Source organism: Triturus cristatus, chromosome 3_2 (assembly GCF_964204655.1).
Source record: "Triturus cristatus chromosome 3_2, aTriCri1.1, whole genome shotgun sequence".
Taxonomy (NCBI): Eukaryota; Metazoa; Chordata; class Amphibia; order Caudata; family Salamandridae; genus Triturus; species Triturus cristatus.
Genome location: NC_140584.1, coordinates 276,610,826 through 276,636,551, shown reverse-complemented (window position 1 = coordinate 276,636,551; position 25,726 = coordinate 276,610,826). Strand labels below are relative to the sequence as shown.

General features: G+C 45.0%; 1 protein-coding gene across 2 annotated transcripts in view; it reads left to right on the top strand.

The window, feature by feature from the left end:
* PTPRU (protein tyrosine phosphatase receptor type U) overlaps positions 1-25,726 on the top strand; it is an 849,745-nt gene that overhangs the window by 705,797 nt on the left and 118,222 nt on the right. Inside the window, exons 17-20 of one of the 2 annotated variants that reach the window (XM_085647594.1) lie at positions 837-909; positions 2,927-3,003; positions 3,224-3,241; positions 9,904-9,940. In XM_085647594.1, coding sequence (XP_085503720.1) covers positions 837-909; positions 2,927-3,003; positions 3,224-3,241; positions 9,904-9,940 — 205 coding nt within the window. The remainder of the gene's footprint in view (positions 1-836; positions 910-2,926; positions 3,004-3,223; positions 3,242-9,903; positions 9,941-25,726) is intronic. The other variant, XM_085647595.1, reaches the window with a different exon arrangement.

Below are 25,726 nucleotides of genomic sequence, written 5' to 3'. Positions count from 1 at the left end.
TTTGACCAATTGACACATGTAAGGTATATCAAAGGGATTAATGGTTTTCCTTAGTAGTGCCACCTGAATGTGCCTCCTTGGTGCCAACTAAATTAAGGCCAGTGACAATCTGAGAATAAACTGGTGCTGCTCCCCTCTTCGACAGCAGAAGGCAGTGCCTAATACACATGGCATGGGATTAGAAATCAAACAGTTCCAAGGTTATGCCTAGGATCAGCCTTTTCGTGTCACTGTTATCAATCATTTCACTGGAATAGTTCAATCTGCACCCTCCTCCTACAAACCACCACCCACGCAAGCCTTTCAAGCTTCTTTGTTCTGGTGTTCAACTTCCATTCTTCAGCCCCAGGTTTGTTTCAGAAGCAGTACCATAACAGCCATTCTCGTCAGCATTGGTCGCCGGTGACCGATCCACTTTTGGTCAGGCAATCTTCCTCTTTGTTGTGTTAATTTAACTACAAATAGTGAAGGCTTTAAAGTCCACTGAGTGGGTTTCAGACTTTGAATTGGTCAGTCACAGAAAAGAAGCCCAAAGAATAAAAAACTTTAGTGTAGTTGAGTAGAAGAAAAAGGTCCCTGCTCCTATGAGCTTGCGGAGATAATACATAACTTTATCTCTGCATTGTACCTGTTAAAAAACCCTCTGTCAGTAATACTCCCTGTAGCAGAACCAACCTAATTGTGGTATTTCCATCAGTGTAAGAAATGGTCAGAGTCCTTGCTATGGGAAATCAAGTTTATTACTGGGAGAAATTTGACTTTAGCTAATACCTGGCTGGCCCTGTTAGAGGGCATTCAGGGCCCCCTTTTCACAAGCCTTATGTTTTTCATTGCAGAGTTTCTTCGAAGGCTGGGATGTGTCGAAGAAAAAAGAGAAAGTCAAAGGCAGACAGGACACCATGCAGAACTGTAAGTTAACCAATGGATCTCTCAATACCAATCAATGATAGCTTGAGCTCATGCATACATGTGGGAGGCATGGGAAACTGAAAACAATGAGCTTTTGCTATATTATAGCGGATTAGAAATATGAAGAGCATGTGCTCCAATCCCCTACATTTGTAAATCAGTGTTTTACATGAATGAATAACTTTGGCTTCGAAGTGCTGATGCACTAACACTACCGATTACCTGAATTATTCACGCACGGGAGCAAGTTTGATTAAATGCAGTACCTGTCTGGTAAAACACTTGTGGCATTTACTACTGTATTTCATTCGGGAGATTTGACACACATATAATAAGTGTCACCTTCGCTTCAGCTATGAGAACATTAATATTGGTCGCATCCAAGATATGGCCAATGAATATTCAGAGCATTTGGTGGAAAGGGGATGGGCCTTAGCATGAATGTAACTCGCACATCTTTTCTCAACTCTGAAGATAAAGGGCATTTATTTGCCCACTGGATGGAATCTATCTGTAGAAATGTACACGATTTGAAGAGGGATTTCCCCTCACACCTCTTGAAAGAAAAGGTTATCAGCTCGTACATGTAATTTTCAAGCATTGGCCTATGCCTTTGTTTCAAACACTCTGTACTCAAATGCCATTTGACTGACTGCATGGGTGTCCTTGTCCTAAGGCAGTAGTGTTTTTGAAATGTGTCAGGCTTCCCTCTGTTTCAGGACTTTAAATCCCACGTGATAGCTTTATTCCAGGCTACACTCACTGTTTTTCTGTTTGCCTTGCTACGTGTGCCTCCATTATCGCAGAGGTGTGACAGTGATGTGCATACTTTCAGCAATCTGGGACCGAAACCTTAGCAAATCAAGCCTCTTCCCAACTGTAGGAAGAAGAAACCCAACAACAGAATTGTCCTCTTGTTTCCTGGTGTTGGCTGGTGTCTTTTGTTTAGATAGAATCAGCCTCTTTATTCTAGGTTAAGTTGCTCAACTTTTGGTAGAATGTCTGTATCTTTCTTTTGAGTTGAGCCACTCTCTATCTTCTATGTAATTCGGGCCTTTTTCATTTGGTACAATGAACATTTTCATGCAGGTTGAGTAGGCCTCTTTCCTCCCCCTTGAGTCAGCTTGTGTCTGCCCCAAGGATTTGTTACCTTCCTTCTAGGTAAAGTTGTCCTCTTTCTTCCAGCACTCTCCTTCTCTTTTCTTTTGCAGTATTTTAGGCAGCTATGCTGCATGAGAATAGAATATATGACGTTACATCGTGGTGTTTACACCGCAGGAATTACAACGCAAGTTGTTACAACGACTTGCGCTGGAGGGTGCTGGATTTAGGAATAGTATGATTTACTATTCCAGCTCCAGTCTATGTACAGTAAGGAAGGTGTTGGAATAGTAAATCATACTATTCCTTTGGTTAGAGCGCCATCCAGCGCAAGTCATTGTAATGACTTGCGTTGTAATACCCGCGTTGTAAAGGTATCGCGGTGTAAACACCGCAATGTAAATGATGTTTCCCTTAAGAATGTGGTAAATGAACCCCTGAGTGACAGAAGCCTTTCATCCCACCACTTACAAAGTTTAGAGGAAGGCAGTTGCCTGCCAGCATGTATTCCCATGTTGTTGACCTTATTGCTGCCCAGCCTGAAATCCCAACGCCAAGATGGCATCAGTGGTTTCCTTCAGCTCGCTGATCTGAATCTGTGTATGTTTCAGTAGGTTACATTGCTATCATTTTATTGTCACGTCGTCCTTTTGCAGCATTGGCACCAAATATGGCTCTGAAATTGCTCGTTAACCGGGCCAGAATGGTCTGACATGGTTGGGGAAAGCAAAAAATCGCTGTCTAAACATTGTTTAGTAATTATTTGCAATGGGCATCCAATGAAGAATATCAATGTTTGGAAACTGGCGTCAGAGATAAATAAATATTGTCCAGCATTGGATTTTTCATGGGTTCATTTTTTTTTTGTAAATTCCACAATGTGACATTGCATTTCTCCCTCTTCTTCCTTTTCAAGATGATCGTCATCGAGTGAAACTGCACCCCATGCAGGGGGATCCCAATGCAGACTACATCAATGCCAACTACATAGACGTGAGTACCACACACGAAAGGTGTGATGGTGTGAAGAGAGACTTTTGTACTGATTTAAAAGTGCATTCTCCTGTCTGGTGCTATTGCACTCTGTGACTAGGTGCCTATATCTCCTGCTGTCTTTTGAGCATCTGTTTTCTCCTCAATGCTCTCCTCTAACTTTCCTTGTCTCTGCTCTTCTTTTTCTCCTCCTGACTTGCCCGCTTTTGGGGTCACACAGATCCGGATAAACCGAGAAGTAAGTATCCCTCTGCTTTGACCAAACACCCATCCCATTTCTGGCTATACCTGTGTCTGTGAGAATTCTTATATCTGTTGGAGGTCTTGGTGTCAGACAGTACAGTTCAGTGTGCAGTCTCTTCCCACGATGTGTGTTGGTTGGGTCTGGGACTAGGACACTGTTCTTGGCCACGTGCATGGTACCACATGTTTGTAGGACCAGCAGTGATTGTCTTTGCCAAGCCTAATGGTCTCTTGCATCATCCTCTGGCAGTGCAGTTGTGCACAGACACAGCTCTGGGTCAGATGAGAGGATGAGGCGTGGACACAGTTATGATTAAGCAGCTAAACTCACACTTGTCGGAAAGGGGCAGAATGTTTGTCTTGGGATCTTCCTCTGGCCCAAAGTTCAAGCCGACCACCCAAACAAGAAGAGAGCCAACCGCAGGTTGCAGCAGTGATCTTGTTGATATAATGAAATGCTGACTGCACTTGTGAATCCCAATGTGGTGCCTAGTTGCCACATGCATGGTTTCTTCAAGCCAGACCTAACCTGCTGATCATTGTATCAATGTTTCATAGAACCAAATCATCACAGCACTTCTCGGGCAATTCTTTCTTTCAGGGGCGCTCCCACCAGCTACTTATGCTTTATTTAAAGCTCTGTGGACCATGAGGGAGACTTCATGAGCCCCAGATCCAAGTACAGCTTTGAAGAGCAAGGTGTTCTTGTTCCGGGTGCACTGTTCTTCTCTGAACTGTGAATGCTCCTGGATGCATTGAGTTCAAGTGGGCAATGAGTTCCAGAGCTCGGTGGCCTGTACCGAGAAAGTGGAACCTTTTATGGATTTCTTCTTTTAAGGTGGTATGATTGTCCATGGTGCATGCCTGCACCACGGTGTCCTAGATTGTTTGTATTGTTTAAATGTAATTTGCAGGTATACTGGCCCTTTTCCTTGGGAGGCTCCGTGTATTATGCAAAGTGCTTTGAACATTGAATGCCCAACAACAGCTAGCCAGTGAAGTATTTACAGGACTGGCGTCATAACGTTTCTGGTGAACATGGAGGAGGAGTATTGCTCCTCCATGTTCATTCAGTTTAGCATTTTATGGAGCATGGGTCACCAAGATTTAAGCTACTGGCTTAGGTTGTGCTTCGAGTTGACAAGAGTACAGCTAGCTTGTAGTTTTTGTTGGTATTTGAGGAATGGCAAGCTGCATCGCTGTGTTTTCATTGTGTAGAAGGTGCTCCTTGGCATGTGGTGTTAGGAACAGATCTTAGTCCATCTTTCCCCCTAGATCTATCACTTCACCTAACTTAGCTAGCGGGGTGTCAAGTTCCTTAGGCCTTCATGTCCGTAGGCTGGTGGTGTCTGCGCCATTGTCCACAGGTCATGATCTCTAGCTTTCAAGTGTTGTGCTGAGTCGTCGTCCATCTGTGTATGGCTCCTGGTAATGATCTAAGAGAAATCCTTTACTTGGGATTCCTGCCTTATATTTATTCCACGTTTAAGACTAAAATTGTGTAATTCACAGGTCCAGCTCATGATCAGTTTTAGGAAGTTCCTGACTCCCATATTCCTCCCACACTGGCCCACCCACAGTCTGTCTTCCAGAATCAGCAGCAAGGAGGGTTCAGGCTGGGAACACCCTCTAAAAGGAGACCGAAACAAAGGTACAAAAGAGGGGCCTTCCCACTCCGCTATCGCTCAACCTCTTGGGGTGGCACCCATGGTGAAGACTGGAGCCGGAAGGGAGCAGGGGCTGTCCCTCAAAGTGGACACTCTGCCTCCTATCCTCCATATCCTAGAGTTTGGTCCACTACAAAGGACCTCAAGAATGCTTTGGTGGAACTCTGCAATTCACACCCATTGCTGTCTGAAAGGCTCCCTCAAACTCCATCCTGTTTACCACTCACAGGAGATCCAAAATGGATTCTGCAGTTGTAACAGTTAGGGAGAGCCCACACACAACATGCTCATCCTGCAACACATAACTAGGATAACCTTACACATGCCATCCTTGTCTCAGGAGAGGCCAATAGCAAACTACAGGTAAAAATACCTGCCCTGCATACTCACTGTGAAGCTGCTACCACTGTCAGCCTGCCGCAGCGGGGTGAGCGGACAGTAGCCGCATTCAGTACAGGTGGGGTACACTCCGACCAGAGAGCCTTATACCATGTCATATTCCGTGCCACAGTGGGGCTGCAGCATTTAAACCTAATTGTCTAATTAAAAATATCCAGGGGCTCGCTATGGAGATCTCTCCAGCGCCGTGCAGGCCACCCTTTCCATCTCAACCGACCTGTTCATGTCCATATGTGCCGTGTGTGTGGACGTGAGTACAAATATTTATTCTTGCGATAATGTGTGCACGTGGACATGTGCAAAATGGGTGCAGATAAATGTGCAGAGGTGCATGGTTGTGCATGTTTACATGTAAAGAAGTGTGTCTGTGTCTGCAACATATCTAGGACTGGTGGTTGTTTGCCATGGTAGAAGCTGTTGATCGTGAACACCAACGCTTGGTATGCTTTTGTGTGCTGAAGTCACAGAACTGCTTTGAATGTAAATTGTTATATATTTTCTCCTTTTTTTGGTCGAGCTTTCATCCTGGCTCGCTACATTTTCTAAATTGCTTTCCTTTTTAGAAGTAGGTAAATTTACATTATGTACAAAGTGCACCTTTTAGCCTGGAATGTCCACTGAGTTTAAAATCTTTTTCTCCAGCTGTGTTTGAAATACTCACACGTTGTTTATTTGAAGCGAGCACAATAGTTTGACCCCAGAAGCCGACCCTGCAGCCTCGTGTAGTAATCTACTGGTGAGGTAAAGTGGTGGAAGTTCAAGAAGCTTAGAGCGCCAGCCGCCTAATCATTCTAGAACATAAACGTCCGCTATGCATTTGAGATGGAGATTGAGATTGTAATTATAAAGCGCGGCTATCACTCCGCGAGGAGTATCTTGGCGCTAACGTTCAGTATTGCAAAGTTTGATCTGGGCTGGGAGCTTATTCCAGGCTCTGGCACCCAAAAAGGCTAGGGTTCTTGCGCCTTTTAGTTTATATCTGAAGTTGGGCAGTTTAAGAAGATTTGCCGAAGAAGATCTGAACGGCCTAGTAGTGGTGTAGGAGTGAAACGAGCCGACAAAAATTTGGGACCAACCCTCATCTTTGCCCTGAACGTAACAAGAAGAATCTTAAAAAGGATTCTTTTAGGGACCGGAAGCCAATGGAGTTTATTCAAGGCTGCGGAGGCTGAAGACTTTCTGGGGAGTTTAAGCACCAGGCGGGCTGCGGCATGTTGTACCACCTGAAGCTACTTTAAGACTGACCTATTAACTCCAGCCAACAGGCCATTACAATAGTCAATGCGAGAAAGTATCAGGGCCACTGCCACAGACTTTCTTGCAGACAAAGGAAGAAACCTGATTTTTTTTTTTAGGGTTTTGATAAGGCTAAAACACATTCCCGCAACCGCTTTGGTGTGGGGAAGGAAAGAGAGGGAGTTATCAAATTGGACTCCTAAATTCCTGGCAACCTTCACAACCTCAGGTGGTGGGGTTGCTCCGTCAGGCCACCAATTAGACGGCTGGAAGGGAGTATCCGTCCCTATAGGAAGAATCTCCGTTTTGTCCATATTACACTTCAAATGATTAATCAACATCCATTGAAGTACCGCAGTCAAACAAAGTTTGAAGTTCATTTCAGCCTGCGTGGAATCGTTCTCCAAAGAGATAATCATTTGAGTGTCATCTGCGTATGACATAACCTCAAACCCGAAAGAATTAATCAGGGTAATGAGGGGAGCCATATAAACATTGAAGAGTAGTGGGCTTAGGGAAGATCCCTGAGGGACTCCTGCTGTGATGGGTCGTTCAGCAGAAAGGAAGGGGCCTAGGGTAACAGCCTGTCTCCGAGAGGCCAGTAAGGATTTGATCCACCTCAACACCATACCCTCAATTGTTCGTTTTTGGTTCCAATGCTGCACGGAAACGTTTCATAGGAATACTAACATCCACAAATACCGATGAAATAGTGCCATGGGATGAGGGGTTGCATGGGTCGAAGTTAGCAGGAGCCTAGATATGCTTAGCTCCTGCTGCTAATATAGAAGTGCCTGGTAACCTTGGTGCAAGCTACTGCTAGAAGTTACATTTGACCCTCTACAGCTGTGGTTCTTGCACCTTGCCCTTCTTTGAACCCCTACTCAGTCACTACAGGAAGCCGAGGAGTTCGGCCTAAGTAATTTCTAGCTTTTCAAACTTAAAGCAATACACAAAAGTACAGAAGCAAGTACACAGATGAGAAAATATTGTATTGAATTCACATGTAAAACAAAAATCCAAATTTTAATTTTATTGGTACGGTTGAAGCTTTTCAAAATGTGTGTTTATTTCTCAAATGCAAAGTGATATGCATTATATCACTTTGTATGTTATGCTGCTAGCTCTTCATTTGAAGCACCAAACGTTTAAACTATATTCTGCTTGCTCGCACTACTCCAGTTATCAACCTAGGGATACTAACTTCATTTTGCCACAAGACTAACATTTCCTCGCATTTACAGTGCCGTTTAAAAACAATTTCACTGTTGCATTTTGTATTTTTTTACATAACGATATACACTGTATTAATCTGTTTATATGTACTTTTCTAAACAATGGCGCACCCCAAACCCTCGGTTAAGAACCACTGCCATAAAGCAACTGGTGCTCCTTCTTTACACTTGGAATTCACATGAAGCTATTCACAGTTCTTATATCAGTTACATTTTCTCTGTTTTAAAACATGAGCATTGTGTTACAGAAAGAATGAAGAAGCATTTTCAAAGAGTTAACACCTTAGTCAATTGTCTTACAGAAAGAATGAAGAAGCATTTTCAAAGAGTTAACACCTTAGTCAATTGTCTTACAGAAAGAACGAAGACGCATTTTCAAAGAGTTAACAACTTGGTCAATCAACATGGAGTGAAAATAAACAAAATCCAGACTTGCCTCACAGACAATAGTTTTGTGAGTGCTGCAGTGTATAAATCATTTGGATATTTTTCCATGTAATTTGACAGGACAGTATAACACTTAAGAACATCCTAAATGGTAATCAAATATAAATGCTACATAACCCCACTGATGCAAAAAATAAAATGAGATAAACTGGTTACATTTTGAAAAGGAGTTTGATTTTTGACTGGCTCATGTATTTGAACAAGCTCCCTGATCAGTGAATATAGTTCCTGGAAGAATAATAAATGCACAGAAGACACATCAAGAGGTCACTTTCCAATTCCCCCTTCCCTGTTGTTGTAGAGGTATTTTTAAAATAATGATAAACAATCGAAATAAGGAAATTCGTCTCAGGAAAAGTGCATGGATATAAATTTGCCCATCTGTCCCTGATCGTGATATCTCTGCAGCCACATTTCCATTTTTAAAAGTACTTATACTTGCAGCATTCCCAAAATATTTTTCCAGACGTTTTTTAAATTAGAAGTTAAAAATAATTTTTAGTGAATACTTAATGATAATACACCTTAGTCTCTCCATGATATTATCATGCTTTGCAGTGCTGTGCCATTTGATGCCAATCAGGCGAGTCCCAATTTAAATATTGGTAGAGCCACTGAAGAACCAACTTATTAATTTAGCATCACCATTGGATCTACAGTAACCGTGGTTGCCGTGAACTGCACCAACAGCCATTTTTACAATCCGTGCTGTGGAGTTATCCTCTTGGACTTCACTGGAAATACATAGGACCTATTTAGGAATAAACTCTACAATACGAGCACTATCGTGTGCTAATCGCCCCCAGTGTCCTGGAGAGACCCCGTATCACAAGAGGGTCGAAACGCCGTCGGCTAAGAGACAGAGAGAGCTTAAGAAAAACAAAAATCTTACAACAAAAGATTGTACTATAGCTCCTCTATTTTTTAAATAACAATAACCACTACCTCCCCCTTTTCAGCACTACCCATATATCATTATTTGGTTATGGTCACCTCACTGGGGTTCACAATGTCACCTTGAAGTGTACATAGTGTAAATACATAATTACATATTCCCATTGTGATGTTTTATAATTTGAATGCTATAAATGTAAAATAAAGTATACTCATTTCGGCTGAAGTGAGTACATCTCTAGTATTTGTCCTGTGGGCTTGTATATAGATATATTAATCACTACTATTTTGTGTGATCTAATTTAATTAAGGTCTTATTGCATATGCTCTTTGGTTTTTGATTGATTCACGCACATCATACTACCTCTTGCAGAAATTGTATTAAGTATATAAATGAGTTCCTTGTGAACACTGTTTTTTTACCTCTTATTGGTTCCTAAGAGCAAATATTGCTGGTTGAGCTTAAAAATCAGAGGATGGTGCCTTAGGCTTTAGTGCACATCATTTTTGTTGTAATGCAAGTGTTCTGTTCAATGGGAGCATCAAATGGGGCAGGTAGGTATTTTCCCCAATCAACATGCAGAAATTGAGTTCCTTTGTTGCAGAATGTATTCTCACTGTGACAGGCGGTTTCAGAGATGGCTTTAGTATTGCTACATGTCTGATCATTTTATGAATCACTTTTTATGTCCTAAGAAAGGTGTTATTGAAAAGTGTAACTTTGTGGCCCATAAGCTAAAGAGCAAGCTACAACTTTAATCACTTTTTTCTTCTTGCAGGGCTATCACAGGTCCAATCACTTCATTGCCACTCAAGGTAAGCCTGTGCTTTTAATATACTACATGCATCCTTTGGGTGAAATAACTATGCTATCTCCGCTTTCTCCTGCCACATGGCCAGTGTAGCCAGTTAACCCTGTTATCTGGGGCAATGTGGCCAAGAATGGCAAAGATCTTTGCTAGCTGAGTCTGTCTCTGCACCGTCAGGATAGTCAGTGCTGATTCCACCATCTGCTTTTACATGTTCAGGAAAAGGGGTGCTTGATCTTACTACCCTTTTGGAATCTAAAAGAGCAATTCTCCATCTCTTTGCCTTCCAACCACGTGAAAGATCAGTGCTCGCTGTGCTAACTCCAGTTACTTCCTGGAAAGGTCAGTGTTAGTTCTGTTTAGGATAATTGTCCCAACTCCATTTGTCTTCACATGGCCCGTGCTAGCTCTATTCATCCCCACACTGCAGGGAGTTCTCAGCTAGGAAGCTTTATAGTCTTTCAGATGTATGGCGCAATATTGAGTAACACAAAATCTGTTTGAAAAAGCTATTGACTACAGCAACTACCACAACATAATAAAGGTAAAAATATATAGGTAAGAATAGATTTACTATTCTTAACTCCCCATCTAAGCATTTTATATATGTGTGTGTGTGTGTGTGTGTATATATATATATATATCTATATATCTATATATATATATATATATCTATATATATATATATATATATATTATCTACTGGCGGTCGCCAGTAGATAGTTATAGTTAGGACCTATTTTCCATAGGAAATTCGCAACATTCTATTCCCAATAACTTTGGTGCCGATTGACAAATCTTTGCAAATTTTTCAAAACTCGTGGGGCGCTCCGGTCCGCTCCTATCTTGAAAGTTTCGGGGTGATTCGTCAAGCAGGGGCCGAGAAAAAAGGGGGGTCCCAAACGTGTTTTCCCCATGCAATTTTCCATAGGAAACTTTAGACACGGCTACAGCCCGAACTGCTGAACGGAATTACACTAAATTTGGCAAAGAGGTAGTTCTTGGTTCATAAAGAACCCTTTTTGTTAAATGGTGTAAATCCATTCAGTAGTTGCTGAGAAAATCAAAAGTAAAAACACATATATATCTATGGCCGCGCAGGATCCGGCACCCTCCCGATCACGAGCTTTATGCTAATTGGCTGTCAACACTCCAAACCAGGAAGTGTTGGCAGCCATGTTGTGCCTCGGTAGAACCGAGGCACAAGAAAACAGAAAAGGTAATGCGCAAAGCGCAAAAAGGGGGCAGGGTAGAAACACCCTGACCCCCTAGGTGTGCTCAGGGGGTCCCACAAGGACCCCCAGAGCCCAAAAAAGCATTAAAAAAAAAGAAAATCGGCGAGATTCGCGCACCCAGCGCGAATTTCGGCCGATATATTTAAAAAAACGAAGCGCGGACTCCCGCGCTTCGTTAATATTTAGCCCCCGGGTGGGCCAAATCCCGGGGGCAATATTTGTATTGGGATGGGGGCCCAAATGGGCACCCCAGCCCCGGGGACTGCCACCCCCGGGCTTTTCAAACATAATTGTGAGGGGGATCACTGCCCCCCCCCGCAGCCCCAGGGACCGCCACTCCCCGGGGTTTCCTAGTTTAATGTTGGGGGCCTCCAAGGCCCCCCCAAGTCCCAGGGACCACCACCCCCCGGGGCTCTACTTAATTGTTATTGCGGGGGCACACTGCCCCCCCGCAGCCCCGGGGACCGCCACCCCCGGGGCTTTCAAAAAAAATAAAAATAACCTGTGTGGGGGGGTTCAAGCCCCCCCACAGGCCCCGGGGACCGCCACCTCCCCGGGGCTCTAAATATTAAAATTGGGGGATCCGTGACGGACCCCCCCAGCCCCGGGGACCACCACCCCCGGGGCTTTGTAAATTTTGGGAGGAGGGCCACGTGGCCCCCCGCTGGAGCCTTGTCATGGCCCTGTGGACCGCCACCACCCAGGGCCTCCGGCTCCTGCAGTGTCCCGGGGTGCCCACCCCCGGGACACTGTAGTTTGCTATGGCAGGGCGGGAGCCTCGCGGCTCCCGCCCTGCCATAGCAAACTTGGTTTGGATTTTGAAAGAGAGAGCAGGAAACCTGCTCTCTCTTTCAAAATGGAAACCAAATTGCTTTTCCACACGGGGTGCTGCATCTTAGCAGCTCCCCATGTGGAAAAGCAATGCCGGCTCCCGAGGGACACGGGGAGCCAGCGGGACCGTGGGGGAATTGGGGACTCCCCACGGTCCCCAACAGAGAGGGCCAGCCCCGGGGGATGGGGTCTCTGGGGCCATAAGTGGCCTGAGGAGGGGGGCAAAGCAGCCCCCCTCCTAAAGAATTAAAAAAAAAAAGGCCATGCCCCGGGGGATGGGTTCCCCGGGGCCAATTAAGGCCTCGGGAGGGGGGCCACGCGGCCCCCTTCAAAATTTTCTTTTTGTTTTTTTTAAATTAGGGGCAGGCACTGGGGGATGGGGTCCCCAGGGTCAATACATTAGAAAAAGAAGGGGGGCCACACAGCCCCCCTTCTTAAAAAAATAAATAATAAAAGACCGGCATCGCGCCGGAGGCCATGCCCCGTCCTTGCAGCCCTCTGCAAACGTGCCCCCTGGTGCGTTTACAGATGGGGAACGAATTCCCCTTGAATACTGGGGGTCCCCGGGAGCCAACTAGCCCACCAGGAACCTCCAGTATGCGCCAGGGGGCTGCGTTGATGAGAGGTGTTCTGAGGCCACACCCCTTTTCACACCTCTCTGCAACACAGCTCTGTGGCACTTAATGGAGGTAGCTGGTGAGCTAGTTGCACCCCAGGGACCCTCAGGATTCAAGGGGAGTTAATCCCCCAACTTAAAACGCGCCATGGGACGCGTTTGCACAGTGGTGAAGCGAGGGGGCGGGGCCTGACGGGACATGTGTGCAAACACGCCTTGTGGTGAGTTTTAGGTTGAGGAATTAATTCCTCTTCAATCCTGAGGGTCCCTGGGGGCCAACAAGCCCCCCAGGTACCTTCAGTAAGTGCCACGGAGCTGCGTTGCAGAGTGTTGCAAAAAGGGGCATGGCCTCTGAACACCTCTCTGCAATGCAGCTCTCTGGCACATACTGGAGGTACCTGATGGGCTAGTTGGCCCCCAGGGACCCTCAGGATTAGGAGGAATTAATTCTCCAACTTAAAACGCGCCACAGGGTGTGGTTGCAGACATGTCACCTCAGACCACGCCCCTTCCTTCACCATTGTGCAAACGCACCCCCTGGCGAGTTGTAAGTTGGGGAATTAATTCCCCTTCAATACTGAGGGTCCCTGAGGGCCAACTAGCCCAACAGGTATCTCCAGTATGCGCCAGGGAGCTGCGTTGCAGACAGGTGTTCTGAGGCCACGCCCCTTTTTACACCTCTCTGCAACGCAGCTCTGTGGCGCTTACTGGAGGTACCTAGTGGGCTAGTTTGACCCTAGGGACCCTTAGGATTCAAGGGGACTTAATCTCTCAACTTAGAACGGTCACAGGGCGCGTTTACACAGTGGTGAAGGGAGTGGATGGGGCCTGAGGTGACGTGTGCAAACACACTCTGTGGCGCGTTTTAAGTTGGGGAAATAATTCCCCTTCAATCCTGAGGGACCCTGGGGGCCAACTAGCCCACCGGGTGCTTCCAGTAAATGCCACTGTGCTGCGTTGCAGAGAGGTGGTGCAGGCCGTGCCCCTTTTTACACCTCTCTGCAATGGCGCTTACTGGACGTACCTAGTGGGCTAATTTGCCCCTAGGGACCCTCAGGATTCAAGGGGACTTAATCTCCCAACTTTAAATGGCCACAGGGCGTGTTTACACAGTGGGGAAGGGAGGGGACGGGGCCTGAGGTGACGTGTGCAAACACGCCCTATGGCGCGTTTTAAGTTGGGGAAATAATTCCCCTTCAATCCTGAGGCCCCTGGGGGCTAACTAGCCCAGCAGGTGCTTCCAGTAAGCGCCACTGAGCTGCGTTGCAGAGAGGTGGTCCAGGCCATGCCACTTTTTACACCTCTCTGCAACACAGCTCTGTGGCGCTTACTGGAGGTACCTAGTGGGCTAGTTGCACCCTAGAGACCCTCAGGATTCAAATGAACTTAATCCCCCAACTAAAAACGGCCACAGGGCGTGTTAACACAGTGGTGAAGGGAGGGTACGGGGCCTGAGGTGACGTGTGCAAACACGCTCTGTGGCGCGTTTTAAGTTGGGGAAATAATCCACCTTCAATCCTGAGGGACCCTGGGGGCCAACTAGCCCACCAGGTGCTTCCAGTAACCGCCACTGCGCTACGTTGCAGAGAGGTGGTCTAGGCCATGCCCCTTTTTACATCTCTTGGCAACGCAGCTCTGTGGCGCTTACTGGAGGTACCTAGTGGGCTAGTTGGACCCTAGGGACCCTCAGGATTCAAGGGGACTTAATCTCCTAACTTAAAACGGCCACAGAGCGTGTTTACACAGTGGTGAAGGGAGGGGACGGGGCCTGAGGTGACGTGTGCAAACACGCACGCCCTGTGGCGCGTTTTGAGAGGTAGTTTTAATCCCCCTGCCCTATTATATACAAGGGGCTTACAGAGGAGGTCATGCTAATCACAGGGGGACCCCAACGCATAGTGTTCCCTAGTGTATGTAGGTGTTTTCACTGTATTCTAAGTGTCTTTTAACATAGCACTGGCTCTAGGACTGGTTAGTCAGACTCAGTTACCACCAGTATCCGTCTGAAAAAATTGAGGGTATAGGATGATTTTGCAACAAGGCTTCTTTCTGCTCTTCTTTTTGTTCTTTCTGCACGTTTTCCTTCTTCCTGCACTTTTCTTCGTCTTTGAGGACTTCTGTTGCTTCTTTCTGCATTTCTTTTTTTTCTTTCTGTGCGTTTTTTCTTCTTTCTTCACATGTCCTATCTCTGTAGGCATAGTTAGAAATTAGCATTTAAAAAACCTTAGAAATTCACTGAAAAAAACAATAGGTTTCAGGGGCGTTATAGTTAGCTGGACATTTCACTCGTACAAAACCATTGAAATTCCCCCGTTATAGTTAGTTCATCTAACTATAACTCGCGCTCCTGCAATGTACTGCTGATTACGTCACATATTACATTACTCATGACATGGTCAGTGACATCACTCATGACATCACTGATGACATCTCAAATGACATCACTGATGACACCACTGATGACTTCATCCTTGTGATAGAGTGGCAGACCTCCTCTCACCCTAATATGTATAGTATAAAACATATGTAGTTACTCATAAAGACACTATTGAGACAGTCATTCACTCACTAACACACCCATACACACACTCATCCACCCATACAGTCCTGCACACATGCTGTCTTCAACACATACAAACAGTGAGTCACTTAATCATGCATCTATGCACTACGTAATACCCCCCACCGAACCAGACACTCAGACATTCATACTGATACTCAAAAAACCAACTAATAACCTATATAGACACTCTTGTAGCTACTCACCAACCCATGCAGCCACTTATACACAAAGTGAGAGACTGATACAGATATTTATATATTTAAACATTACTCACTAACCCATGTATTCACTAAGATACACTTAGTCAGTTATACAATCAATTTTTCATTAAAAAAATCATCCATTTAGACACTTATATACCCATTTATTGTTCCATCGACCATGAGATATACATATCTTTAAAACATATTTAATTTTCAGAAAAACACACATTCACTGGATGATGTCATCAGTGATGTCATCAGTGATGTCATTTGAGATGTCATCAGTGATGTCATGAGTGATGTCACTGACCATGTCATGAGTGATGTAATATGTGACATCATCAGCAGTGCATTGCGGGCGCGCAAGTTATAGTTAGCTGAACTAACTATAACGGAGGACTTTCAATGGTTTTGTTGGAGTGAAATGTCCAGCTAACTATAACGCCCCTGAAACCTATGGTTGTTTCAGTGAATATATATATATTATCTACTGGCGGTCGCCAGTAGATAGTTATAGTTAGGACCGTGTTTCCATAGGAAATCCGCAACATTCTATTTGGAATAACTTTGGCGCCGATTGACGAATCCTCGCGAAATTCTCAAAATAGGTGGGGCGCTCCGCTCCTACCCTGAAAGTCTCGGGGGGATTCGTCAAGCGGGGGCTGTGAAAAAGGGGGGGTCCCAAAACGCGTTTTCCCCATGCATTTTTCCATAGGACCTTTAGTCCGCGCTACAGCCCGAACGGCTGAACAGAATTACTTGAAATCTGGCAGAGAGGTAGCCCTCAGGTCAGGGATGTGCCTTTTGAAGGTCTCGTGTAAATCTGTTCAGTATTTCCTGAGAAAATACCATTTAAATCAATATATATATCTATGGGCGCGCTCCGAGCGCGTACCGTAAGCTTACCGTACGCGCACGCTGCCGTGCGCGAGCGCGATTCTGATTGGTTGTTAGATCTCAGTAAACATTCGAATCGGTCGAAACCAGGAAGTGTCGGCCGCCATTTTGTCTCTCGCAGTCTGAGGGGGTGAAAAACAAAGGTGGAGAACGTGAAAAGGGGGCAGAGTGGACAGTACCTGACCCCCTAGCCTTTGTCAGGGGGTCCCAGAAGGACCCCCAAGGGCAAAAATTTATTTTAATTTTTTTTCGAAAAATCGCCGAATGCGCGTAGCGTGCGCGTACGGCGTAAACGGAAAAATTCCGCGAGGAAAAATTCAGCAAACTTCTCGTAACTATTACGCGTACCGTGCGCGCACGGCAAAATTTTTTTTTCGAAAAGGAAAGCATAAAAAAAAAAAATAAATTGTGAGGTAAGGTTGGCTCTTAAAAGAGCCGTTGGGTTAATACAGGGATGGAGGAAAGAAAGAATGGGAATATTATGAGCGTCTACAAACGTGCTGGTCTATCTTATTGTTAATAAGGGAAACACTGGTCTCCCCAAAAACAATAAGACCACAACACGTTGTACACCTCATTGAAACCCTCCGAAATCGAGGGTTAATGTCCAGAGGAGCAGAAGAAGGTGATGCTCCCACCTCAGAGGAAGGGCTCAGCTGAGCTGCCGATGATGTACTCGGCTGAGCTTCTGAGGTTGGGCTCAGGTGACTTACTGAAGAGTTTTCCCCAGTATGTCGAGCAAAGGTCCTGGGATGTCTATCCCTAAGGTGTCTCTTCATAGAGTGATTTCCAAAGGAATACTTCTTCCTTGGATCTCCTCTAGATAAAACACGGTCACAAAGTGTGCAAGTGACCAATGGAGCATTGACCTTTTTCTGCCCCTCTGGAAAAGTAAAATACTCCCACACAAAAGAATCCTTTTGTTTCCTCCTTCTCTGTCTGATTATGGTGCTGCTAGGCTCACTCTCAGAAGAGGTCTGCTGCTCTGCCATTGTATCTCAATGTCAATTCAGCTCCTTCTCCTAGGGGATCTCAAGCAGTAATGAGGGGAATGGGTGTGGTGTGGGAAGTTTCTGGAACTGAAAGTAGTTTCAACCAATGAAAAGTGTTCTTTGTGGATCACATGACCTACCGTGCGCGCTCCGTAAGCTTACGGTACGCGCTCGTAAACAAGTACGCATGCGCAAACGTGACGCTTACGGAGCGCTTACGGAGCGCGTACGTAAGACGCACTCGCGCATGCGCATTACACGCCCCTGCGTAACCGCGACGTTGCTTCCGCGCAACGCGCATGCGTGTACACGTACGTCATGTACGTATCACGTAAGCGCACTGTACTTATGGCGTATGGAGCGCGTAGCGTCAGCTTACCGTACGCGCATCGTATCACGTAAGCGCACCGTACTTATGACGTACGGAGCGCATAGCGTCAGCTTACCGTACGCGCACGGAAAAAAATGCATAAAAAAATTAATTAACCATTCCATAATGCAGGATATAGTACATATATTATTTTATACATAGGTTTACCAAAAATCTCCCCAAAAAATTTTCATTTTAAAAACGGTACAAATTCACTGAAAAAACCATAGGTTTCACACACGTTATAGTTAGGAATTAGTATTTAAAAAACCTTGCAAATTCACTGAAAAAACCATAGGTTTCACACATGTTATAGTTAGCTGGACATTTCACTCGTAAAAAACCAATGAAATTCCCCCGTTATAGTTAGTGCAGGCAACTATAACTCACGCGACCGCAATCCTCTGTTGATGCTAATACTGTATCTTTAGCTATACATATATTACAAATATTTATTTTTCATAAAGACACATATGTCATCAGTGATGTAATATCTGACGTCATCAGCAGAGGATTGCGGTCGCATGAGTTATAGTTGCCTGCACTAACTATAACGGGGGAATTTCGTTGGTTTTTTACGAGTGAAATGTCCAGCTAACTATAACATGTGTGAAACCTATGGTTTTTTCAGTGAATATATATATATATATATCACCTACTGGCCATTTCCAGTAGGTATAGTTAGAACCATGTTTCCATAGAAAAAGCTTTTTTTGACTTGCCCACATCTTTGGTACCGTTTTATGAATCTTCACGAAATTTCCCAAAAAACGTGTCATAGTGAGTCTTGTTGTGCATGAAAAGTTTTGGGGAGCTCCATCAAGCATGGACCGAGAAAAAGGGGTGTTGACAAAAAGTTGGTTTTTCCATGTTAATTCCCTTAAGACCTTTAGACAGGCCTGCAGCCTAACCCGAGTGACAGAATGATCCAAATTTGGCAGAAAGCTAGCTTTTGGTCCGCAGATTGTGCTTTTTGGTATTTGGTGTAAATCCTTTTAGTAGTTGTTGAGAAATTTAAGGGAATCCAGTTAGTGATATCTGTGGCGGCGTATCTTTCGTAATTAATCACGAAAAATGACGACTTCGTGCAGGGAAATGCAGAGATCTGATTGCCTTCCAAGACTTCAACCAGGAAATGTTGGCAGCCATCTTGGTACTCGGCTTCAGCCGAGTCCCACAATAAATGTTTTAAAAAACAGAAAGTTCGCAGGTTAGGAATACCCTGACCCCCCAAGCCTTGGTCTTGGGGCCTCCCTGGGACCTCACAAGGCTAAAAAAGCATTTTTTTAATAAAAGAATTCTTGTGAAATTGCGATATTCGCAAAAAATGTTTTTAAAACCAAGCGCAGGTGCCATACTTGCTTTTAAATGACCCCTGGGTGGGCCAAGTCCTGGGGGAATATCATAAAAATAGGAGGGGGCGCACAAGGTCCTCCTCCTAAGGCTTGTGAAAGCCATGGGACCACCACCTCCCCAGGGCACTGTTTGCATGTATGCAATGAGTGCCCCCGACGTATGCCCCGGGGACCACCACCTCTCCGGGGCAAATGTTTATTAAGTAATGTGGGGGGGCATGTGCAGCCCCCCTCCTCGCAGTCCTGTGGACCGCCACCTCCCCGAGGCACTCTACAATATGCATGCGGGTGGGCTCACTGGGCTTCTACCTCCATGGGGCTAGACATCAAATTAATGAGAGGGGCCCTCAGGGCACCCTCGCAACCTCTGGGACCACCCCCTCCCCAGGGCCAAATGTCAATTTAATGCGGGGGCCTGCAGCGCAACACTGCAGCCCTGGGGACCACCACCTCCCCAGGCTGTGTATTGCAATGGAGGGGGGTCACACAGCACCCCTCCTGAATTAATAGATGGCCCTGGGGACCGCCACCACTCAGGGCCTGCTTCTGCTATACTCCGGGGTGCTTACCCCCGGGACTTAATTGTTTGCTGTGGCTTGTCTGGAGCTTTAACAACTCCCACCAACCCACAGCAAACACTCTGGTTTCAGCAAGCAAGAGCAGTGAAAATACTCTCACTTACTGAAAGCAGACCATTTGTCTGTTTCCATGCCTGCTCTCAAGCGAGCAGGGAAACAGACTAATTGCTTTCACACACAAGGAGCTGCATGTTCAGCAGCTCCCGGTGTGTAAATACAAAGCCCGCTCCTGTAGGAGGTGGGGAGTCAGCAGGGACTGTGGGGTCTTGCGCCCCCCCACTGTCCCAATGAAGAGTGGGTGCCCTGGGGCACCCACAAAACTATGGCAGGACCCCGGGGGATGGGGCCTTGAGCCGAAATCGGCCCAGGGAGTGTGGCCGCTCTGCCTCCCTCACCATTGCAAAAAATCCAGGCGCTGGATAATAGGGTCCCTGGAGCCAAAATCTATCGGGCAGCCCCCTCCCCTATTTAAAGAAAATATATATTTTTTAAAAGGCCAGGCCTCTCGGAGATGGGGGTCCCAGGGAAAAAAATCGGGCCCGGGGAAAGGGGCTGTGCGGTCCACCTCCCTATACTTTAACAAAGCAAGTGCCCAAGTTGAAGCACCACTTCTGTAAAGTACTAATCATCCTACCTTCGTGAGCATGGCCAAGGCAAAGCAAGTATGTTTTTTCTGCATTTCCACTGTGAAACGTTATCTGTGATCCTTGATGAAGGAGTTTGTATCCTTGCTTTTCGCAAGCACAAACTATTGTATGGTGTTTTTGATGAGTGAGTTCTTTCTTGACATCTGCTCCTGACACCAGAGATCATGTTCCAAACTTTTACGAACTAGAAGTATGTAAGCTTGCCTACAAGCCCCATCTGTTTGGCCCCACCCTATACACATTAGCGGTATGCAACGTCTTTTTGCCCTTTACACAGGAACATGGACAACTTACTAAGAGAACCAACCAGCACCTTTCCCTCCAAATTTGGAGACGTGTTCTGCATGTCTAGGTATACAATTGCATCTCCCCCAAACAAAGAAGCACTTAATTCTGCAGAGTACAAATCATCCAAGTGCGGTTTTTCTGCAGTTCTACTTTCTAAAGATATCTGGTGAAAACGCTTGAGGAATAATCACATTGGCAAAGTTACAAATGCACAAGGTCAGTAGAGACATTTTATTGATGTCCTTTACGCAGTTGTAGTGTAAGAGATGCAGTATACATTTACCCAACCAGGTAGCACTTAGTAATTAGCCAGTATAAAGTACTTTAGTTGGGTAGAGGTGTTGCAGAGAAGGGTGGTGTCTTCTTGGATAAATACGCAGGGCTGGATTCATTCTGCCATAATGCTCATTCCTCAGAAATGAAATCTCAACAGGGTACAGTTAAGAAATAAATTTAAATAGCCTAGGAAATTCACAGAAAAAAACAAAGGTTACAGGGGATGTTATAGTTAGGAAACAGAATTTTAAAAGACCTTAAAAATTCACTGGAAAAAACAAAGGTTACAAGGACGTTATAGTTAGGCTCACATTTCACTCATACAAAACCAGCGGCATTTAACAGTTATCGTTACCTGAGCAAACTATAACTTACGACCCCCTCAATGCACTGCTCATGACCTCACATAGTACAACACTCGACATAGTCAGTGACATCACTTATGATATCTCAAACGGCATCCCTCTAACCCCTTTTTTCAGTGAAAAAAAATATATATATATATATATATATATATATATATATATATAACCTACTGGCGGTCGCCAGTAGGTAGTTATAGTTAGGACCCTGTTTCCATAGGAAAACCGCAACATTCTATTTGGAATAACTTTGGCGCCGGTCGACGAATCCTCGCGAAATTTTCAAAATAGGTGGGGCGCTACGCTCCGCTCCTACCCTGAAAGTCTCGGGGGGATTCGTCAAGCGGGGGCTGAGAAAAAAGGGGGGTCCCAAAACGCGTTTTTCCCATGCATTTTTCCATAGGACCTTTAGACACAGCTACAGCCCGAACGGCTGAACAGAGTTACTTGAAATTTGGCAGAGAGGTAGTCCTCAGGTTAAGGAAGTGCCTTTTGTAGGTCTGGTGTAAATCTGTTCAGTAGTTCCTGAGAAAATAGCATTTAAATCAATATGTATATCTGTGGCAGCTTACGGTGCGCTTACCGTGCGCTTACGGTAAGCTTACCGTACGCGTACGGTGCCGTGCGCGAGCGCGAATCTGATTGGCTGTTAGATCTTAGTAAACATTCGAATCGGTCGAAACCAGGAAGCGGCGGCCGCCATTTTCTCTCTCGCACTCTGAGGGGGGGTGGAAAAAGAAAGTCAAAAAACATGTAAAGGGGCTGTTTAGACAGCTCCTAACCACCTAGCCTTGATGAAGGTGTCCCCAAAGATCCCCCAAGGCCAAAAAGGCAATTTTAATATTTTTGAAAAAATCGCCGATTACGCTTTTTAAAAAAAAAATTATCCATACTCTCCCCACCCCGTGCGCAAAAGGTGCCCGAAGGGCACCACTTGTGCATCGCATAAATGTCCAAGCAAAAAATAAAAGATTACCTTTCACAACGAAGCACATAATCTGTCCTCCATGTGCGCACGGTGCGCGAAGCGCATCGTGCGTACATGGCCCATCTAGCGTAACGTGGGCACGCGGTGCGCACCGCGTGCCCACCGTGCGTGCACGGCACTAACTGCGTAAAGTGGGCACGCGGTGCGCGAAGCGCACCGCGTGCTCACTGTGCGCGCACGGTGCGCGAAGCGCACCGTGCACGCACGGAACGAACTGCGTTAAGTGGGCGCGCACACCACGAATGGCATAAAGTAACTTAGCATTTAAAAAACCGTACAAATTCACTGAAAAAACCATAGGTTTCACACACGTTATAGTTAGGAATTAGCATTTAAAAAACCTTGCAAATTCACTGAAAAAACCATAGGTTTCACACATGTTATAGTTAGCTGGACATTTTACTGATAAAAAACCATTGAAATTCCCCCGTTATAGTTAGTGCAGGCAACTATAACTCACGCGACCGCAATCCTTGCTGATGACATATGTGTCTTTATGAAAAAAAAATATTTGTAATATATGTATAGCTAAAATTTAATGGAAGAAGACATGGGCAAATAAATGTCTAAATACAGTATTAGCATCAGCAGAGGATTGCGGTCGCGTGAGTTATAGTTGCCTGCACTAACTATAACGGGGGAATTTCAATAGTTTTTTATCAGTAAAATGTCCAGCTAACTATAACATGTGTGAAACCTATGGTTTTTTCAGTGAATATATATATATATATATATATATATATAAAATGTATGTGTTGCAAAGTCATCATGTGCATTGGGCACCCCTCAACTTTTTGCTGACTGGAACGGGTGGTAACTGACTCTGACAGACCCTGGGCTCTGCCTAACCAGGCCCAGGGCCAGTGCTATGCTGAAAGAGACACTTGGAATACAGTGAAAACCGCTACATACACTAGGGTACACTATAGGTTAGGGTACCCCTGTGACTGGCATGATCTTCCCTATAAGGCCCTAGTACATAATAAGGCATTTGGATTGAAACTACCTTGAAGCCCCTAGTATAGAATAGGGCAGGGCAGTTTAGAGGCTAGCAGCCTTTTCTGCGCTTGCATGTGTACACTGCTGGAGCCTGAGGTCAGTTTTAAAGCAGCCCTGTATTGCAGGACTGCTTTTAAAATGCAAATTGTGCCCAAACTCTAATTTGGGGTTTGGGGCACTTAAACATGGATAATCTACAATGTATGGGCATGGTAGGTACCCCCATGGTCTCCCCTAGGTGTCCCAGGGATTGGGGGGTCAGGTACTTATAAGGAGAATCCTAATTAAAAGGTTTTTATTTGCCCTAGGGTTAGTGAAAATGCATTTTTCACTCCCCACACTGTAGTAAAGTGCTTCCCAAAATCGAGTTTTGTGCTAGGATCACTGTGTAATGACGATCTACAATATTTTGATATATTCAGAATCCCTAAAGTCTTTCCTAGGTGTTCCAGGGGTGGAGGGTCCTGTAGGTGTAAGCAGGGTCCTTATAAAACCTGTTATATGGGCCCTGGTATAGAAGAAATTACCCAGTTCATTTTTCATTGCAGATCCCTAGCCCCTAGGTTAACATTGGAAGAGGTTATTTTTTAATAAAACTAGTATTAAAGGACTCAGTCGAATGATAAGGATAAATCCAACAGTATGGTATTGTTGAATTTCTTCTAAAATGTACAGACAAGAAGTTATAATACTTTCTTGTCTGTAAGCCAAAATGCAACCCTGTAGTGTTCTGCCCTGATTGGTCAGAGATAGGTGGATTAGCCTGGCTGCTTTGAAGAGGTGATAAATGACTCCCGGGGGTTGGGAAGCCTTTTGGAGAGGAGAGATTGCTGGGCATAGGAATGCCAGAGCCAAGGGGAGGGGTAGTAAATAATTCTCTTCAAGGGAAGGAGGAGACAAGCTAGAGAAGCCAGTTTTCATTTTCGACTCTCTCTTTGAAACCAAGCATATGCTAGGCTTAAGGAAGGAATGGACAGATGCAAGGGGGGGAGACTATGTAGATTAGCCATCCTGGGGGTGTGTTTAGCCAGCTCTTCTCTCCCTGCTGAAAATTCTGACATAGTGCCTTCTGGAGTATCATTTTGCCACACTTTGGAGGAAGTGGTCTTGCTCTGGGGTGTTGCCCTGCACCTCAATGGACCGGAGTGCCCTCATGCTTGACCCCAGAGAACACTGAGTTAGTAGCTGAGAGGAGCAGTGCCTCTCAGATCTGCGTTTTGAAACCTAAGAGAACCAGAAGGTCCTACACTGACGAGTTTGATGTGCATTCACCAGGCCCTGCACTCTGGAGATTGCTCCTTTTGCACCATCTGAACTACAGCCCTGTGGATCAAAACTGCTTCAAAAGGACTAAAGAGTGGACTCCCTGCAAGCTACAGGTTAACAGAGCTCACTAGGACCATCACCACAAAGAATCCTCAGCCTGGAGCACTACCAGTGGATTAGTAATGGTTTTGTCCAAGTGGATTGTGGGAACTGAAGTCCCAAACTTTCAAGTACCCTCTTTGAGGGTAGTTGTGTTTTGGACACTTTGGACCCACAAGAGGAACTTCAGGAAGGAGTTCCTAACAGGATTAAGCCTGCTGGAGGAGGCTGCACGACATCTGGTGAGAAATCCTCCAGAACAATTGCTAAATGTGAATTTGTCCCTGACAGAGGCAACCCAATCTACAAAAGTGACACTATTGGTTTCTAAGTACTAAAAAGTGTCTACATTTTATCAATTCATATCTCTGGTTCCCTACAGTGGATTTTCTTTCGTTTGGTGTCATTTTAAAGATAAACATATGTCCTATTTTTATTAATTTGGTGTTGGATTTTTATTGTGTACTATGTCTTAATTGTTTTACTGAATATGGTATTTTTAAATGCTTTACATACCTGTATTTGAACTTAAGCCTTCCTGCTCGCAGCCAAGCTACCAAGGGTTGAGCATGGGAATAATTTTCTAAGACATGTTCTGAGCCCTATAGCATGTTAGTGGTATTATTGCCAGTGGCAAATGCATATCTGCCACTACTAATCCACTTTCCATCAGTATGTATGTATATATATATATAAGAGAGAGATGGAGATATAGCTATATCTATATATATATATATTATTTTTTTTTATTGACATTCTCAAATGCAGCTCCTTGCATTGAAAAGGGCACGGACTTCAAAATATAGTGCTTATCAAAGATTTATTGCTCCAAACACATGTTGATATGACTCGTTTCGGCCACTACATGTGGCCTTGATCACACAAAGACCCCTCCTGCCCCCCACACCTTTAACGCATACTTTAGAAAGATCAAACGTGCTCTTTAGACACCAACTAGACCAGGCAAGAAACAGTCCGCAAAAACTTTTTGAGTTAATCAAAACTCAATCTAAGTATGCACCGCACCGACCACAAGATAAATTAGGACCACGACCTAATGTGATGATTTTGCTTCCTTCTTCACTCAGAAGACTGAGACCTTAAAAAAGGAGCTTCTCAATGATCGTATCTCACTCTCGGTCGCACATACGAACCCCTCATCTTCCCCGCAAAAACCCACACACCAAATCTCTCCAAAGTTCGACCTAAAAAATAACGCATCTTGGTC